The sequence below is a fragment of the Muscardinus avellanarius genome, assembly GCF_963383645.1.
Source record: "Muscardinus avellanarius genome assembly, chromosome: 18".
In the NCBI taxonomy this organism is placed as follows: Eukaryota; Metazoa; Chordata; class Mammalia; order Rodentia; family Gliridae; genus Muscardinus; species Muscardinus avellanarius.
The window spans coordinates 51521914-51538633 of NC_137804.1; the positions used below are offsets into that span (position 1 = coordinate 51521914).

Genomic DNA, 16720 nt, shown 5'->3' on the forward strand with positions numbered 1-16720 from the left:
TCGTCCAGCGCGTGGCTCCGGAAAGACACTCCCGGCCCCACGAAAGCACTTACCCGTCTTGTGTGGCCTGGAGGCCCCACCCCCTCGCTCCGTGCCCCGCCAGGGCTCTTGACTGAGCCCGACGCAGAGCTTGGGCTGCCTGCACGTGACGCTGTGAAGGTCCACCTCCGGGGAGAGGCTGGCGTCTCTCACACAGACACCTGCAAGAGTGCCCGCCATCAGACCCTGCAGCTGCTGCCCCGGGAACCTGTGGACGGGGCGAGGCCACTAACAGCCTCCGGGAGCTGCTTACGGCGGGCGGGGAGCGGCTCTGCCCCGCAAGGAGCAGGAGGCCCGGGGGCACCACGGCAGGGCGGCTCCCTCCCGTCCTGCACGCAAGTGATGTGGCGTCTGTGCGTAACCTACATACAAACTCCCGTGAACTTTAAATTGGTTCTAGGTTAGTAACACCTAGTAAGATACGCTGCTGCCTAGAGTTGTTCTTGTTGGCAGGAACCAAGCCCACAGGTTCACTACGATGTGCTGTCTTCCCCCAACACTTTCATGCTGCTTGGTTGGACCCACAAGTCCCGAGGCCGACCGGGGCTCGCAATGGGTCATTTTCAGGACCCGAACTGCCCCCCACAGCTCGTGTTTTGGAATTCCTGCCTTACACTGCCCAGAGACTTAGTGCCACCCAAGGTGGTGCCCCCCCCCCCCCCCCGCGACGGGAAGTGAAAACCTCTGCAGAACTTCACAGCCCGGTCCAGAGTAAGACCCGGGCAGGCGCCAGCCACAGGCTACTCGTCCCCCCTGCCTGGCACCTGTCGCCCACAGACCTCTGCCCACCGTCGTGGAGGCCTCACCGTTGCTCTCAATGTGCCCGTTGGCCTGATGGCCGCCCTCCGTCCTGACCACAGTCTCCTGCCGGTCGGAGAGGGTGCCCTGAGAAGAGAGGTAGCTCGGAACATCCGGAGGCACGAGGGTTTCATCTGCAGGAGAGAAGCCCAATGCCAGGGTCGCGGTGACGACAGACGTGAGCCCCAAACACGGGTCCCAGAGATGGCCAGCGGGGCCGCGCAGAGCGCAGGGGTCAGTGCGGCCAGAGGCGGCCCTTCCCCAGCCTGAAAGGAGCATCAGCTGCCCAGTCCGCAGAGACGGAGGGGACGGGACCAAGGCTGCCGACAGCGAGCGTGTGTGCGGGCAACACGCGCCCTCCATGGGGGACCGCGGAGTGCGTTCCCTACCCCTAAAGCTAACGGGGTGCCGGTCCCCAGGCGCGCCCCCCGCCTACCCGTGTTGGTGACGCTGTACTCCTCGCCCTTCTTCCTGGTCTGGTAGATGATGCACACCCACACCAGCGACGTCAGGACCACGCTGCACACCACAGCGATGGTGAACACGCCCGCGGTGGCGCCGTCCTTCCTGCAGCCGGGCGCGGGCAGGATGCGCAGCTGGCTGTGGGCCCGCTCCGTGCCCAGCGTGTTGGACATCTCGCACGTGTACTGGCCCGCGTCCTCCGCCACCACGTTCTGGACCACCAGCAGCTGGTTGCCGGGGGTGAAGTGGTGCCGCTCCGAGAGGCTCAGCGGCCGGTTCCCCTTGAGCCAGGTGATGCGCGGGGAGGGGCTGCCGGCGGCTTTGCACTGCAGCGCCACGGTCTCCCCCACCGACACCACGCGGTCCTCCAGCGGCGCCACCAGCGACGGGGTCTCTGCAAGAAGCCAGCGGAGAGGGCGCGCTAGCTCTGCAGCTCGGGCGAGGCCGATCCCGCACCGAGGGCTGTGGGGCTCGAAGGAGAGGCCTGCTCCTGGCTGCCCCCGGCCCTGCCCGGCTCCCACCAAAACGCCGCTCTTCCCACCTGTGCATGCAGTCCAGGCCCTTCTCACTGGCCACCGATTCGATTTTTTTTTTTAAGAGAGGACCAATTGTTTAAAACAAATCTTGAAAGCAGCCCAGACTTCAAAGGCGGTGGCCCTCCCCTCCCTTCACGCAAGGCCGCCCCTGCTCGCGTGGGCGCCAACCTAGGACGGTGAGGCTGGCGTTGGCGGACACCGAGCCGGCCGAGTTCTGCGCCGTGCAGCTGTACACGCCCATGTCGTCCACCTTGACGTCGGTGATGAAGAACACGTCGTCGTCCGGCATGACGTGCATGCGCCGCTCGCGCGCGGCCGGGAAGTCGGTGCCCCCGTCCTTCCGCCAGGCGATCTGCGGGTTCGGGTGGCCCGTGGCCGCGCACTCCAGGCGCGCCATGGTGCCAGTCCGAATGGCGATGTCGTGGGGCATCTTGGTGAAGGACGGCAACACTGCAGTGCGGGCACAGGGCGCGGTGTGGGACCGGGAAACCCACGAGGGACTGCCCCCCCCACAGCGGGCCCCCGCCCTGCGCCTGGCTGATTGCAGCTTTGAGGACAGGAAGTGGTAACTTAGCAAGACTGTCTCAAAATTAATGATAAGTGGGCTGGGGGTGTGGCTCAGAGGTAGAGCACACCTGGGTTCAATCTCCAGTAAAACCCTCTCTCCCCCCAAAAAATCCCTACAATTCAATTTAACATAGATGTTTTAAGTCACCCAAAACCAACAAGAATGCTACTCCGCTCTGCACCCCTGGCCGGGACCCTGTGACTCAGGGGCGGATTGCGGAGGGAGCGGTTTCCAGGGGGTGGAAGGGGCGCTGAGCGAGGGAGAGGGCCTACCGTTCACCGTCAGTCTGGCCTTGAGCGAGTAGGCAGAGCCGAAGTGATTGGTGACCACGCACTGGTAGCGGCCCTCGTGCCCAAAGGTGACGCGCCGCAGGCGCAGGGTGGTGGTGTATTCCATCACCTCCCCGTCCTGCGCGCGGACGTGCGCAAAGTTCTCCATGTCTGCGTTGGCCAGGATCTCGTTGTCCTTCTTCCAGGCGAAGGTCATAGGGGAGCTGCTGCTGCTGGCCGCCGAGCACGTGAGCCGGACGTCCTTGCCCACCACCGCCACCGTCGTCTCCGGCTGCGTGATGATCTGTGGCTTGGGGAAGTCGTCTGGGGAGAGCGGCCGTCGTAAGGCGAGGCTGCCGGTACACGGGCACCCGCCGCGGCAGCCCCCGGCACCACCGGGTCAGGCCTCACCGGAGCAAGCCCTGGCAGTGGTGACCGCAGTCGGCGCTAGCTATCAACCTGCCAGGACAGTCATCTAACACCGCGGTTTCCTCCTGACGACCGCCCCGCTGTACCCACGAGCCGAACACACACGCACCACCGGTCGGGGCTGCCTGCGCCAGGTCCCCAAGGACTGGGGGAAGTGCCTTTCCAGGTGGCAGGATGCCAGGAATGTGCCCCTCCCTTACAGTGGTGAAAACACCGGGAAGAATGGTCAAATTCAACTGTTAAGAAAGCGAAATTCTTAAAACTCCAGAGCGCTGCTGCAAGAGAATCACTGCGGCTCAGTGAGAGAGTGAGCGGCGGAGGTGTGGACTGTGAAGATGGAATTCAGGCAAAGAGCCTCCTCTAACAGAAAACGGAACAAGGTTAAAAGTCAATGAGGAAAGAGTACTTGGAACCTAACGTGAAGGAGTTAAACAGTGCGTCACGCTCCTAGACGGCTAATCACAGGGGAAAGTGGAAAACACTCGGAGTTGAATGAAAACAAGAACTGCCTATCGAGACAGAGACTACAGCTAGAACCATGCTCACACATCACAGCTGTAAACGCCTGCAAAGATGTAAAACTGGTAATCCCGCTGTTTTCTGAAATTAGAAAAAGAAGAGCAAACTATACCCAAAACAAGCAAAAAAAAAAAAAAAGGAATAAAGAGGAGAAATGAAAGAAAGAGAATAGGAAAATAAGAGAAAATCACTGAAAGCAAAAGTTGGTTCTTTGAAAATATAAACGAATTGAAAAACCTTTAGCTGCGTTAGTGGGCGGGGGGAGGCTCAGATTGCAAAAAGGGCAGAGTACTACCCAGCTTACAGCAGCGAGGAGGACAAGGGCAGCCTCAACCCTGATGCCAGTGAGCCGGAGAGCCTGGCCCAAACGCACAAACTCCCAAAACCGACTCAAGAAGAAACAAACTCTGAACAGACATCAACAAGAGACTCAACAGCTTTAAAACTTCCTAAAAAGAAAAGCCCCAAACCAAGTTGTCATAAATCCTCCCAAGCACTAGCTGAAGAGGGAATATTTTCCAACTCCTTTTATGGGGCAGGTATTACTCGAATAACAAAACCTGAGAAATCACACAAAAATACCTATAAAACGGTATCTTTTACAAGTATAGATACAAAACCTCCAACAAAAATAGTAGCAAACTGAATCCCATAACATATAAAAAGGATTACACATTATAATGAAGTTTAGTTGATCCCAGGAAATCAAGGTTGGTTTAACACCTAAAAATCGATATACCATATAAATAAAAGAGAGAAAAAAAATCCCACGTTATCACCACAGACACAGATATATGAGAGAATTCAACACCTCTTGGTTTTCTTTATGGTAAAAACAAAAAAAATTAGAATTATTTGTGAAGCTAAATGACTTTAAATGTCTTGAAGTTAAATGTCTTGATGGCAAAAGACAGCACTTATCCCTAGCTGGAAAAAATAAAAAGCTGGGCTCAGCGGGCAGCACCTGGAATCCCAGCCAGAGTCCAGAGGGCTGATGAAGACAGGCCGGAGGGACACACACCCGCCCGGCCGCTCCAGTCAGGCCGCAGGGCATCCTGCCTCCACGCTGGCCCAGAGCAAACACCACCACCAACCCGCAGCCCCGTCACGCCTGACTCCTTTCCCCGCGCGAGGCCATGCGGCTCCTGTGTGAGCTGCCCACGCCTAGTGCGCTCCAGCTGCCGTCACCATGGATCCCGGGCACCCCTGGTCTAACGCACGGTGAGAGCTGCACCCCAATAAGCAGGGAGAAGGGATCACAGGTGTCCAGTGCGGGTCTCAGGGCTGTGGCGCCACAGCCAGTGTGCACGGCCACATGGAGGAATTATTCTTACTACAGAGGCCGTTCTCCAAAGAGTTGCCCTTCCTGCGCTTAACCTCTCGTTCCTAATGCATGGAAGAGCCCCACTTCCCACCTGTGACTCCCGATACCCGGGCCCACGCCCTCCTGAAACACGACGGCCTTCCTGTGACGACAGCTCCGCTGCGGGGCCCACTGCCCCCGGGAAACTGCAGCTGAGGTCCCCTGGGCGTGGCAGGCACCCTGCAACCCGGCCGTCCTCCCAGGCCCCTCCCGTAAAGAACATCTGCATTGGGGTCTTACCACACACGAAACTTTCCGGTGACACGGAGAAGATGCTCTGGCCCTTCAGGGACTCCGGGTGGGCGCAGGTGGCCGTCACGGAGGCCTGCAGCGTCCGGCCCATCAGCCACGGGGGCAGCCACTTCAGCTGGCAGTCACACAGGAAGCTGTCGCTGCTGATGGAGCTGAAAGACGGACAGGTGCACGCTCAGCACGGCTGCGGAAGGGCGCCCTGTTCCTCGAGCGCCCGCCAGCATCTGGGCCGGGGCTGCGGCTCCTCCCGCTCCTCCGCGGCCCCTGCAGGTTTGTGTCAGGTGCAGGGGCCCAAGGGCCGGTCTCTCACAAGGCCCGTTGGGTTGAAGGCAAGATGGTGCCTGGAGCAGCCCCGATCTGCAGCGCCCCCACTCGCAGACGCCGCTCCTACAGGACCCCGGGGACGCCTTCAGATCTCCCTGGGCCTTGGACACGCGACAGTGGCACGGGCACTGTCCCTTCTCTGGTTCTCCATTTTCCTGATCAACTTCTATGCTCAGCCCAAGTCTTGGACCTGAGGCCAGCCACGAGCTCTAAGGAATCTTTTATAGCAGTTTGTTTTGTATCTGGCAAAGCAGCTCTTGGCGGGGCGGGGGTTGCGCTGGGGATTGAACCTGGAGCATCTACCTCCGAGCTACACCCACAACCCTGTTTATTTGATATTCTGAAGTAAGGTCTCTCTAAGCGTCTGCAGCTGGCCTCGAACCTGTGATCCTCCCATCTCTGCCTCCCAAGTCCTGGGATGACAGGTGTGTGCCCGCGGGCCTGGCATGCCCTGTGCCATGTCCCACACGCGAGCCGCGCTGACCTCACTTCTCCCACGCCGGCACACAGAGGGGGCTGCAGAACGCAGCTCTGCTCCCTAAATAGTGCGCCCGAGTGCACTGCAGCTGCCCAGGGAGCATGAGAATGCTCGGCCCGGGTTTTGTGAGCCTCCAACCAAAACACAGAATATTTTCTTTTTCATTTCTCAGCAACTGAGGATAAGCTTTTCAAACAAAAATCAGAATGGCCATCTGAGCAGACATTCCTTCCTGAAGACTCACGCCCAGATAAGTCACCCTCTGGTCTAGCCGCCCGGGCCTGGGAGAGCTCGCGGCCGGCTGCAGAGCAGCAGGCCTCTGTGGGGGAAGGCGAAGGCAGCCGCGGGTTCCCTCCCGGCAGTGGCCGCTCTCTGGAGGGGGCACGGTGTGCTTAGCCATGCCAGACACGGGCATGGCCCACAGCACAGCCTCCTCCATCGACCTCGCCACAGCACACGTGGGCCCGGCTTTCAATTTTCTTTGGGTCTGGCCTTCTAACAAGCAGAGAAACTAGTAAACAGATGAGAGCGAAATGTGGCCCGAGGCCGACCACTGGGCGCAACCTCCCCTGCCCTCCTGTCCTCTGCCCAGGCCAGCGGCACGTCCTCACTCACGCTGGTGACTTGGGCGCTGGGCGCAGTGGTGCGCCTGTCATCCCAGTACAGGGGAGGCTGAGGCAGGGCCATCACCCATGGGAAGCCAGTGTAGAAACTTAGCAAGACTGTTTCAAAATAAAAAGGGTTCAATCCCCAGACCAAGAAAAAAAAGTAAATAAAAATCATAATAATTTGGAAAGTTTTATTCTTTTCTTTTCTTTCTTTTTTTTTTTTTTTTTTTTTTTTTTTGCAGCACTGGGGATGGAATAACCCAGGAGCATTCTACCTCTGAGCTGCATCCTCAGCCCTATTTTTTTATTGTTTGTTTATTTATTGACTGATGGATTGATTTTGCGGTACTGGGGATGGAACTGAGGGGCATTCTACCTCCAAGTGACACCCTCAGCCCTATTTTTCTTTCTTTCTTTCTTTCTCTCTTTATTTATTTAATAATTTATTTATTTTTGCAGTACTGGGGATGGAACCCAGGGGTATTCTACTTCTGAGCTACACACCCAGCCATATTTTTTATTCTTTATTTTGAAACAGTCTCACTGAGTAGCAAAGGGCCTAAGTAGCTGAGGCTGTCCGTGAACTCAGATCCTCCTGTCTCAGCCTCCCAAATGCTGGGATTACAAGCGTGCGCCACCACACCCGGCATTGGAAAGTGTTTTTCTAAAGACTGAAATAATTTATCTCAAAGCCATTATAATGGGGATGCTGGGCCTACGCCCGGGCCATTTGCATTTTTACGTGCTGGGCAGGTGAGGCAGGCCTGAGAAGCCCCCACCCCACAGACAGGAGGGGGGCGTGCGGCCCAGCGTGGGTGCTGGTGTGGCTGCACCAGGTGCTGGGCACCTCACAGCCTGCCGGAGCCAGAAGGAAGTCCCCAGCCACTGTGCCGGCACCTGCAGCTCCCAATCAGGGGGCACGCCTGTGAGGCCGAGCAGGGCGGCTGGCCGGGCGTCGCACCGGTTTGGGGATGAGGTCGAATTGGGGAAAACTCATCTGGCCTCTGCCTTTGCTCAGACATGGTGAGATGGGACGGCCTACCCGTGGGGCATGGCCCTCGGAGGATCCCCACCTCCACGGCACAGGAGGAGAGCAGAGCCGGCAGGGCCGGGTACCCAGGAGGAGAGCGGGCCTTCCGGAGCCCAGCCGGGGTGGGCCGGCGTGGGAAGGCAGGGCTGGAGCGGCCTCCCGGCTCAGCCAGCCGGCCCAGCGCTGCCGCTCACACGGTGCGTTCCCTCCAGAGTCCAACTCCGAGCGCGTCTCCACGTCACCCACAGAAATTCACCCAGAGCGCGACCGAGTGCGCTGCTCAACCTGCAGGGTGAAAACCTGCCCCTGATGTCGCTAGCGGCGTGATCACTCACTTTATGGCCCAGAGTTTATGTCACCGTAGGCCACGCAACAGCGCGCATACCGCTGCCTGCTTCTGTGGACACTAATTTTATGTCACCGGCCACGCCCAGGCGCAGATGGATTACTCATGGCTGCTTTCGCTATAACTACACAGCAGGACACAGACCGTGTGGCCCACGAGCCCCAAAGAACTCCTGTGGCAGGCTTCTGTTTACTCTGGGTGGTGCTGGACATGAACCCAGGCCGTGCTATCCTGAGCTACAGCCCTGGCCCTTTTTATCTTCAGTGTATTTTGCTACTGGATTGAACCCAGGGACTCTACCTCTGACTACACTCAGCCCTCTGGTTAGGCTGATGCAGGGCTCTTGCTAAGTTACTGCGCGGCGGCCTCAACCTCTGATCCTCCTGCCTCAGCCTCCCCGGCCCTGGGAGTCTAGGCGTGTGCCTCTGCGCCTGGCTGCCGTGTGGCATCTTAAGATAGGGCTTGTCAGGACTGATCCAGAGACAGCCTTGCAGGCAGTGCTTAAGGACAACTCAGCGTGCGTCTGCCTGTGAACGGCGCGGCTACGGCGTGGCGAGCCTGGCACAGCAACGCGGTCCGGGCCCTGCGGCCCCTCCGCGCGGGGCAGCCGCGGCGCCGGTACTCACAGCTCCTTCAGGTTCGTCATCTTCGCGAAGGCATCCAACTGCACCGACCTGATGGCGTTCCCTCCCAGGTTCCTGAAACGCAACACAGGACTTGAGCAAAGAACCTGGCGCCCCTCCAGCCGGCCACGCACACAGAGGCCTTCTGGAAGAGCCCCGACTTTCCAGAACAGGGCCGGGCTCCGAGGCTGGTTCCCGGGGAGGTGGCTCCGGGCACATGGAGGGACCCGGGGAGCACACCGGCATGGGGCAGCCAAGAGGCCCGCGGGAGCTCGCTCAGCAGGCTGACGAGCAAAGGGGGAACTTGATCTGAGAGGAAATAGCCCAGCGTGGGGGCACACACCTGTAATCCCAGCACTCGGGAGGCTGAGACAGGAGGATCACAGGCTCAAGGACAACCTCAGCAAGTAGTGAGGCTCTCATCAACCTAGCGAGGTCTTGTTTTCAAATAAAGTAGGGGCTGGGGGATATAACTTGGAGGTAGAATGCCTCTGGGCTCAATCCCTAGTCCCACAACAAAACAAAAAAATTTAAAAAGAGGAAATAAATGAAGCCACACACTGGGCGTCCACCCAAGAAGCACCGTGCTCCCTTCGAGCTGCCCCCTCCTCCCAGGCTCTCAGAGGCAGCCGCATGGTGGACGAGCTCGCGGCGGGGCGCTCCAGGTGCCCTGCAGTGCCGAGCTGTGGGTGCTGGGCTTGCAGGGACACAGAGCCCTGGGGAGCAGCGGCGAGACCCAGGCCGCAGAGGAGCCGGGTGCGGTGGGGACGCCGCACAGCCGCAGGGGGAAGGTGTTTGTCAGCTGGGAGCCCACCAACCGCCACACGCCTGGGGCTGATCTGGAGACACAAGTAAAGGCCGAGTTGAAGCTGCCGGGGATGCAAAGGCAGCAGCTGGTGTTCACTAAAAGCCCGACCCTGGGTTTACAGAGCGTGGTCAGTGTGGCAGGCTTCCGCAGCCGCCTGGGGCAGGTACTCACAGGTGCTCCAGGCCCTCCAGCCCCGAGAACGCTCGCTTGGCCACGGACTTGATCTTGTTTCCAAACAGAGTTCTGCAGTCCCCACGGATCCAGGGGCAGAGAGCGCGGCGGGGTGGGAGAGAGCACAGGTCAGGGCCAGGCAGCTGAGGCTGCGGGGCATCCCTACAGGAGCGCGGCGGGGAGGCGCACGGCCGTCCTGAGAGGCCTCCTGCCCCCTGCCCCCTCCAGGAACCCCGGGGTGGGGTCAGGTGGGTGATGCCTCACGTGACGGTGGGGCTGGCTCCCGACCACCAGAGGAGGCAGACACAGACAGCAATGAGAACCCCCTTCTGGGGTGCCAGTTCCCCAGACAGGCGAGAGGAGGATGGGAACGTGGGTGCCCGGGGCAGGACAGCGGCCCAGGGCCTGCAGGAGAAGCCCCCGCTGTGGCCGTGTGAGCCAGACACCCAATCTAACTCGGCGTACTAGGCCGGGGTTGCTGAACGCAGCTGGGTCTGCAAAGTCTTGTTCCACAGGTCCTCTAAGCTGGCGACCCGTGAGAAGCGGGTCCCACCAAGAACTGGGAAGAACTGTGACTGCAGCCCCAGTAAGACCAGGATTCACAGGGCGGAGGAGACCAGCCCCTCCGGAGGGAGGAAAAGAAATAAAATCTAAAGACCACAGGCTGCAGCCGCCACCCCACTGTGCCGGGCTCCCAGGGGGCAGCCAGGCTGAAGCGGCAGGTGCTGTAGGGAGCACGGGCTCGCGCCTGAACAGGCCAGGCCCCGGAACAGGGACGGGAGCAGCCGGGGCACCCCAGCCGCCTCATCAAAACAGACTGTCCCAGGGCCTCACGTTCAGCCACACACTAAGCCAGCTGTGTTTCCTGGCTGCACTGGGGCCGAGGAGGGGGCCAAAGACCCCTTGGCCTTCACTGTCTCTCCAAGGCAGAATGCAGGGACCCGAGAGCCGCCCCATCCTGTGAGCACCTCCCCGCCTCGCACTCTGCACGTTCCCATCACAACAAATGCACCCGACAAGAAAACCCGGCGGCCGTGCCGACCTGGGCTCTGTGGCCACAGAACCGGCAGCAAGTCACAGCTACGCCGAACCCTGAGCGAGCCCGAGGCGCCGCCGACCTCCACACCCACTCAGGCCCCGGAGCTGCAGCAAAGTCGCCTATGAACTGATAAGTTGGGTCCTGCACTCGTGTGACTGTGTCACATGACCTCTGCAGGGCAAGGGAGGGGCCGAAACCCCCGGGAGAATTGGGCGTTCCCGCGAGTAAACCCCCATCTCCAGAGATGCATACCTTGAAAAGGAGAGCCCGCGTCCTCAAGCTTCGGACAGGCGCGCGGGCCCCACGGTGCCTCGCCCTGATCCCCGGGAGAGCCGTGCCATTAAAACTTTACATGCCATGTGTACCGGACCTCTCTCTTGTTTTTCACACTCCGCCGTACGCACATTATTTTTATTTTACTCGCATTAATTTTTTATTTTACTTATCATTTGGTGCTAAACCGGGAGAACTCTTGGGTTCCTCCCCCTTTTTTTTTCTTTCTCTTATTTTTAATCTCTTTTTGAGCCCCAGACTCTCCGACCCGCCAGCAGCTCAACTGTGAGGTCCCACACCAGCGCTCTGCTTGCAGGCGTTGCTCCCACCACTGCCGCCACTGCTGCCCCGTGCCTGCGCGGACCGTAAGCCTTCTTCCCCAGCCCCGTGCTCTCCGGGAGAGCCGGCGGCCTTCTTCCCGCCCCAGGCTCTGCTGAGAGTCCGCGGCCATCTTTTCGGCCCCGTGCTCTGCTGAGAGCCGGCGGCCATCTTTCCGGCCCCGCGCTCTGCTGAGAGCCGGCGGCCTTCTTTCCGCCCCGGGCTCTGCTGAGAGTCCGCGGCCATCTTTCCAGCCCCGAGCTCTGCTGAGAGCTCGCGGCCATCTTTCCGGCCCTGCACTCTGCTGAGAGCCGGTGGCCATCTTTCCGGCCCCGTGCTCTGCTGAGAGCCGGTGGCCATCTTTCTGATCCCGCGCTCTGCTGAGAGTCTGCGGCCATCATTCCGGCTCTGTTAAGAGCCGGTGGCCATCTTTTCCTGGCCACGTGCTCTCTTCTGGAGCGCCGACGGCCATCTTCCACTGCCACCGTGGCTGCAGCCACCACCACTGGGGCGCGCAGGCTCCGCCGGCCGCCAGGCTGCCAGTTCCACCCACCCAGAGCCAGGCTCCTTGAGTGATGCTGGCACCTGCTCTGCCTGCCGACCTCCTGCACGGGCCAGGACCTCTGCCTGCTGCTTGGACCTCCTAAAACCGCTGTTCCAGCTCGGCGCTCCGGTCACCGCTGGGACCTCTGGCCGGTTTGCCCCGCCCGCCCCGAGCCAGGCTCATTGGGCAGCGCACAGCCGGCCTCGGTGTCTGCCACAGTCACCCGCGCCAGGCGTAGCTCTACTCGCTGCTGCTGCTCCGTTTCACCCGCCCAAGCCAGGCTCACTGGCGGTGCTCCTCGGGGCCCAGCCTCAGTGACTGCCGCATGCCTGGAAGCCATTTTGTCTCCACGCCGCAAACCCGCCAAGCCATGCCGCCTACGTGCCACCGTTTGATCCCGCCTGCGCCAGCCGCCAGTGCCGTCCACACCAGCCACCGGCATCCGCGCGCTCCAGCTCCACCGCGCCCCCAGCAGCTTCTCAGCACTTCTGTTGCAGCCAGTGCTGGCCGACAACGCTTCACTCCGGTAAACTGTCTCCTTCCCTTGGTTAGCAGGTTCCGGACTTGGGTCTTCCGGTCCACTGGGACCCCAAAATCCAAGCGCTTGGTGACCCATTGTCCCCCGGTCCACTGGGACCACCCTCCGGATGACCAGGTCATCCTCCGGTTTTGAGAAGGGATGAAGGTGTTCTTCTCTATCTCTTAACCTCCGTTTCCGAACGATTGAGTAGGGAAATCGGGGACGCCCATTTCCTGTTCTTCGTTTCTGCCCGCGAACCAATTATGGGGAGTCGAACCTTTATACTAGCAGATGCCCTGAGCGCCTGTCTGCCTTGATACAAGTTGGGAAATGGGTTGCGGTGGCCCAGGAATAGTTAGGAACTTTTCTAAGTGGTCTGATATCCCTCAAAATGTTCTCCCCTATCAGCTGCCATTTATTTTCCCACCAGCCACCATTTTGTGATGGCGCGCAGTCGCTGCCTGGTGACGTCACAGTCGCCATCTTGGCCCCCACCAGACTGCAATTTTGTTGGGCGGCTGCCCGGCCGCTCCGCACGGTCCTAAACGCGCTCGGCTTCTGGCTCCCTTTCCGGCCCGCTTGGGCACGCCCTAGGTGCTGCGGGAAACGCTGGGGCCAGGCCGGGGCTGGGGCGACACCCTCTGCCCGTGGGGAGTCTGCGTTGCCATTCTTGCCGGACACCCGTCCCGGGACGCGCTCTTTGTGTGTGAGTGTAGGTCCGTCGCAGCTGACAGAACCTTAACATGGCATCTAAAGTTTTAATTCCAGAGAGAAACAGGCGGAGATGGAGTGTACACTCTGACTTTGCCAAAAAGCAGATCCCTGGTAGCCGCCCTATGGCTGGCAGTGGCAGCTCAGCCCTCTGGAGCACCACCTAGGTGTGGAGGACAGCAACAAGGACTACCTCCAGGAGCCTGCCTGAAGTGGGGCAAAGCCATGCCCACCAATCAGACTGTGCCCGGCGTGCAGCCAGGAGGGCCACTGGAACAGTGCCCTTGGAAAAGGGTGAGCCCCAGGTGCCTCAACACAGGGGGAGCACCTTTCCAGACCAGGCCCCGCCTCTGGCCCTACTCAGCCTGGCTGAAGACTTACGGCTCCTGGATCCCTCAACCTCCATCCTCTTTGCCAGCTCAGGGTAGCTCTCCAGGTACTGAGTAAGCCAGTCTCCTTTTTGGTCGCCTGCTCAATCTCATGATTTTTTTTTTTCTTTAATAGCCCTTGCCTGTTCAAGCCTCCTCAAGCGCACATCACTAAGCTGTTCAGGGTAACCTCCAATTCGCACTGCAGCTATGCACCCACCTGCACCCCCTTCTGGGGGACTAGACTCCCGACTCCTCCTGGCCTGGGGCCCCTGATGACTCCCCTTGACAGCAGGAAGAAGCTAGAGGGTCCAACGTCATCCATTATCCCTACCATCAAAAGGCCGGGATGATAAGTTGGGTCCTGCACTCATGTGACTTTGTGTCACATGACCTCTGCAGGGAAAGGGAGGGGCCGAAACCCCCGGGAGAATTGGGCGTTCCCGCGAGTAAACCCCCATCTCCAGAGATGCATACCTTGAAAAGGAGAGCCCGCGTCCTCAAGCTTCGGACAGGCGCGCGGGCCCCACGGTGCCTCGCCCTGATCCCCGGGAGAGCCGTGCCATTAAAACTTTACATGCCATGTGTACCGGACCTCTCTCTTGTTTTTCACACTCCGCCGTACTCACTTATTTTTATTTTACTCGCATTAATTTTTTATTTTACTTATCATGAACCAGATCCAGGAAAACGCTGTGCCGCGCTTCACCCATTAAATAGCAGTCACGCCGGCCTCCTCTACCACGAGGCCAAGCGGGTGTTTCTAATGGTGACAGCGGCGGCAAAACAAATTCTCAAATTTGTTGGAGAATTTGCGGTGGCCGTGGGGTGGAAAGGGGTTTTCCCTCCTGCCGGCAGGCATCACAAAAAGCCGGGGGTCTCTCCTACAACAGAACCGTGATGCGGTCACACTTACGCCACCAACTGCACAAGAACATTTTATGGAATCCTTGTTCCCGTCCCAATTCCCTGATCTTGTGTGTATGAGAGAGAGAATGTGTGTGTGTGTGTGTGTGTGTGTGTGTGTGTGTGTGTGTGGGTTTATTTTTATTTTATTTTTATTTTTTTTTTTTTTGGTGGTACTGGGGTTCCTGGAAGCCCTTCTACCTCCGGGCTACACTCCCAGACCTATTTTATATTTTTGAAACAGGGTCTCTTACGCCAGCGCGGCTGGCTTCGAACCTGCGCGATCCTCCTGTCTCCGCCTCCCAAGCGCGGGATGACAAGCGTGCGCCACCGCACCCGGCTTGCGTGCGTGTTTTAAACACGTCCCGCCTCCAGCCATAAGACCGTGACTCGGTGGAGCCGCAGGGCTGAGGCGGAGACGCAGTGCTGCAGCAGCCCCCGGGTCTGGGGCAAGCCAGTGTGGAGGCGCCACCCTGGTGGAGCCCAAGTTGGGCCACAGGAGGTGTTGGGGAAGGCAGGCTAGGCACCTGGAAAGTGCTGCCAGAGCGTTCTCCCTTTCAGGAAGAATGTCCCAGAAGCCGCCATGTCCTAGCAGCAGCTCTGGGTCCCACACCTCACCTGTCCACAGTTCTGGCGGGGGCAGGGGACGCTGGGGCTGGACGGGGCTCTCAACCCAGCAGCCAGCCTGGAGCCTCTTACTAACACCAGGCCCAGGCTGGCTCCGGCTCTTCCCAGCATGCCATGCGTGGTTAAGGGGCTGATGGGCTGAGAGAAGGGGGCATTGTTTTAGGGAAGAGAAAGACAGACAGCTTTTCTGACACTCTCAGAGCGGAGGATGCTCAAATAGAAATACAATTCTCTGAAGGCCGAACGGCCACAGGAGCAAGATGGCGCTGCAGCCAGGGCTGCGGACCTCGCCCTGCCACCCGCCAGCTGTGGAGCCCTGGGCCAAACCCCTTCCCTTCTCTCCCCTTAACTCTAAAGGGTTGCGAAGACGGAGCCTGCCTTCATGAGATCATTAGATACCTTTCATACACACACACACACACACACACACACACACATATGCGTGTCTAGCAGAATTACTAGAAAATTCTAGGAGCTGGGGGAGAAAGAGACCTAAAACATTAAGGTTAACACAGCTACTAGTACCGCCCCGGTGAAGACTGTTTCCGTCCGAGGGTGTGTTTAACAAAAATGCCAACAGGCGCCTCGAAACTATCAAATGACTCCGCCTGAGACATTGCACACGATTTGTAGAAACTGAGTGTGAAAACAGGACTCCTTTGTGCAAAGAACAACAAAAACCATGGGTGTTCTCACAACTGTTGTGAGCGGCCACCAAATGCCCGGTGTGCGTTCCTGGCGCCCCGTGGGCGGAGCGAGGAGACCCTGGCGGGGACGGGGCTGGGCCTCCATGATCGATCGGAGGAGCCCGCGTTCCACCACGGGCCGGGGACAGAGGGGACGGGGTGCCGAGGTGGCCCGTGTGCCTCTGTACGCAGAACCACACGCCCAGTGATACTCACAGCTTGCTGAGACTGTCCAGCCCCGCGAACGCGCCGCTGGTGTCCTCGATGGTGCCCGAGATCTCGTTATGGTCCAGGTCCCTGGGGAGAAGGCGAAACGCAAGCTCAGCCTGGGCCTCAGGGTGATGGGACCCCAGTCCCCCCAAAGCTCAGGGGAGCCCTTCTGCACGCCCCGCCTCATGGCCTGGCTGGCCCTCTTGCCTCCCCGCGAAGCTGACAACAAGCAGCTTCCCTGCTGGCCCGGGGCAGGGCGGTGCGGCGCTCAGCACCAGGGATGTGCCGCTCTGTGTTCTACCCCACCCCGCCCCGCAACCACCCGGGGACGTGGGCCCTGGCTGGGGGCATCAGCTGGGAAGGTCCCGTCAGGGTCCCTCCACTCTCACGTAAACCAGAGCCCCTTTTCTGGACCTAAGAGAGAGGAAGAAACTAAAAAAAAAAAAAAAAAAAGAGCCTGGCCTGGGGCCACTCCACACTGGCCAGGGCCTGGGGCCTGCGGCCGGTCTCCGCCCCAGCGTGCACAGCGGTGGACCAGGGGCCAGGGAGGAACATCTGGGTGCTGAGTCAGACCTGTGACCCACTCGCCCGCCAGGACAGAGAGCCGAGGCCAACTGCTCGGGCCAGCTCCTCCAGCAGGGCACATGCCAAGGCCGCTGCGCCAGCACCTCCCAGCTCCGGGGCGGCCACAGGGCCCAGGCAGGACACCCGCAGGCCAGGCACGCTGCCTCCCGGACTTCCTGCGCTCCCCACTTTCTGAGCCTTGCAGACACCCGCTGCCCTGGGCTCCGGAACAGCCTGGAATGGGCACCGCCAGAGGGGACGGAGCCCTGGCCAAAGGAATGCTCGCTGGGACTCTGTCCTGCAGCAGGAAGCTCCGAGGGAGCGTGTGCGG

General features: G+C 59.7%; 1 protein-coding gene across 1 annotated transcript in view; it reads right to left on the reverse strand.

Annotated features, from left to right (window-relative positions):
- The window catches only part of LRIG1 (leucine rich repeats and immunoglobulin like domains 1), a gene marked incomplete at both ends in the record, with an annotated part of 107186 nt that overhangs the window by 985 nt on the left and 89481 nt on the right, over positions 1 to 16720 (reverse strand). The window contains 9 exons of the mRNA XM_080715590.1: positions 54 to 200; positions 846 to 971; positions 1274 to 1693; positions 2004 to 2285; positions 2676 to 2996; positions 5224 to 5387; positions 8648 to 8719; positions 9624 to 9695; positions 15832 to 15912. Coding sequence (XP_080571716.1) covers positions 54 to 200; positions 846 to 971; positions 1274 to 1693; positions 2004 to 2285; positions 2676 to 2996; positions 5224 to 5387; positions 8648 to 8719; positions 9624 to 9695; positions 15832 to 15912 — 1685 coding nt within the window. The remainder of the gene's footprint in view (positions 1 to 53; positions 201 to 845; positions 972 to 1273; positions 1694 to 2003; positions 2286 to 2675; positions 2997 to 5223; positions 5388 to 8647; positions 8720 to 9623; positions 9696 to 15831; positions 15913 to 16720) is intronic.